Here is a 2,170-nt window from a genome sequence, read left to right on the forward strand (position 1 = left end):
ATGGGACCATGCGGGTGCCATTATATGAACGCGGAAACGCGTAACCAATCAGAAGCGATCCGCTATATTTACCGCTTAGATCTGCAGCTAATCAACGAGTTTGAAAAGCTTTGTCGACCGATACGTAAAATATTAAGCTTAGCTAAGATTAGTACAAATTAAATAAAATATTGATGAAAAAAAGGTGAAAGATATAGAATATTCAGTTACAAGAAACAAACTAAAGTAATATAAAGTGAATAGAATATTTATGCGCGTATTCATAGTCGATCCTTATATATTTAAGGTTTCATCAATGTTATCAAATATTTCGCATTTTTAAGACTTTCAATCTTTGATTGTATTAAAAGTATGTTAAACTACAATTGTCTTACATGCTAGCAGTCGATGATAGTCCTTAAATTTAATTAACATGTATGATCGCGCTGTAATAGCTTCATTCGAAAAACAAATCTCCATTTTGTACTTTAGCGACAGCGATTTCAACAATTCTTACAAGATATAAGATATCTCTTTGTACATCAATAAAATATACATGTATCGAGAAAAGGAAGATCTAGACATGCCTAACATGAAAACTAACAATATATTCTGCATTAGTACGTTGCACTGAAATTGCGAATGGGTCAGTTGGATGGAACGTGAACGCAACTAATCGTCTTGCAGCCGTTGGTGCCGTTCGCCCCAGCATACCGGCATACATCCTAAATTTTAAGAGACCTGAGTCGCGTGCATAAAAGCTGTATAAAAGAAAAGAAATTAGAAATTACAGGCAAAAGTAAGTTTTCTCAAACTTTTTTTCACAAGGATAAGAATGAATCGCCAACCGTATTGGATGTTCCCCGCATGCTTTTGGGCGCTCCATCATGGACACCCATTTGTCATCGTAACAAAATAACGATAAATCGAGGTAAGGAGAACTGGAGTAGGATTGTGCACATATTGGTAACTGAGCAAGCAGCCTCTTTGTAGCTTCGGTTACGCCTCCATATCTAGCGCTTATTATCGTTTGCTTGAATCTTTGCTGCAACAATCTGAAAGGAAATAAAACAAAGTTAAAGGAAAATTATCTAGACAATTAAACATGTATTTTATATGTGCATCAATGTTAAGATGAAGAATATTATATACCGTGCATATATGTTGTTAGATGGCGAACACATGTACTGACAATCTGTGCTCATTCTGGCATTTCTGAAAAAGTCACTAAAGTTTTCGAATTGGGTTAACAATTGAGTCGACGCGTTGTCGTAAGCCGCCAAAATTTTTGCCGTAACCATATCGTAAACCACTAATAAAGCCGGCTGCGCATTTGGTTCATTTGCTTGCAGCGTTGCTACTTCTTCACTAGCATATCTCACCAGGATGTGATTGGTATCTAATAACTGCATCTTCCACATTCTTAGAGAATTTAGTTGATCGAAATATTGATAAAATCTTCTCAATTCATAAGGATCCTTGGTCATGTAGCTTATATATTCTGCTCTTTTATATAAATATACTAGTAATCTGTGCTTCAAACTATTTATTGCAACATCCTTAAATGGCCGACAATTAATCCCAGGAAAAGCACTCGTCACTAAATAAGCATCGTCTTCCATGCAAAACCTAACACATGTCATTTGTATTGTATTTTTATGTCTTTTATCAAAGTATTAATAACTGTAACATTTAATAAGATATACATTTAGTAAGATGCTCATAATACCTTCCTATTGTTCTGACGTTTATAAACATGCCGTCAAGAATTTGAAATATATGAATCATTTGATGCTGTACAGATAAAACTGCTAATATATCTTTGTATAAGTATAGACCTATATAGAAAGGAAATAAATTTATTCTATAAAAGTTTGAAATATTGTTAACTGCTTAATTGACCAATATTTTAACGAAAGCAATTAAAAAAAATTTTGTCCATTTTGAATTTCTCATTTAGTAATGAATACTGATCGATAGAGGAAAATAGGCTACTGAATTATCTGATATCTATTGATACTAAAATATCATGTTCAGCATCTAAAAATGATAAAGTTTGTTCAAATAATCCAAAAATATAAATTCACAGGCTAGCATAATTTTTTATTTGAGCTAAGTTTCATTGCTGGACAAGAGGTTCAGAATCATATAAAAATGCCATAAAAATGGGCAAAGTTCTTTGTGCTCTTCC

The 2,170-nt window shown here is 33.2% G+C and overlaps 1 protein-coding gene across 2 annotated transcripts in view; it reads right to left on the minus strand.

The window, feature by feature from the left end:
• Positions 1-357: 357 nt before the first annotated feature.
• abo (de-etiolated protein 1 abo) overlaps positions 358-2,170 on the minus strand; it is an 18,870-nt gene continuing 17,057 nt past the window's right edge. For both annotated transcript variants that reach the window (XM_018460483.1, XM_018460482.1), the window contains 4 exons: positions 1,709-1,817; positions 1,132-1,608; positions 828-1,034; positions 358-740 (listed from right to left, as the gene is read on the minus strand). In XM_018460483.1, coding sequence (XP_018315985.1) covers positions 557-740; positions 828-1,034; positions 1,132-1,608; positions 1,709-1,817 — 977 coding nt within the window. In that variant the 3' untranslated portion in view covers positions 358-556. The remainder of the gene's footprint in view (positions 741-827; positions 1,035-1,131; positions 1,609-1,708; positions 1,818-2,170) is intronic.

The sequence above is a fragment of the Mycetomoellerius zeteki genome, unplaced genomic scaffold (assembly GCF_001594055.1).
Source record: "Mycetomoellerius zeteki isolate Tzet28-1 unplaced genomic scaffold, Tzet1.0 scaffold94, whole genome shotgun sequence".
NCBI lineage: Eukaryota > Metazoa > Arthropoda > Insecta > Hymenoptera > Formicidae > Mycetomoellerius > Mycetomoellerius zeteki.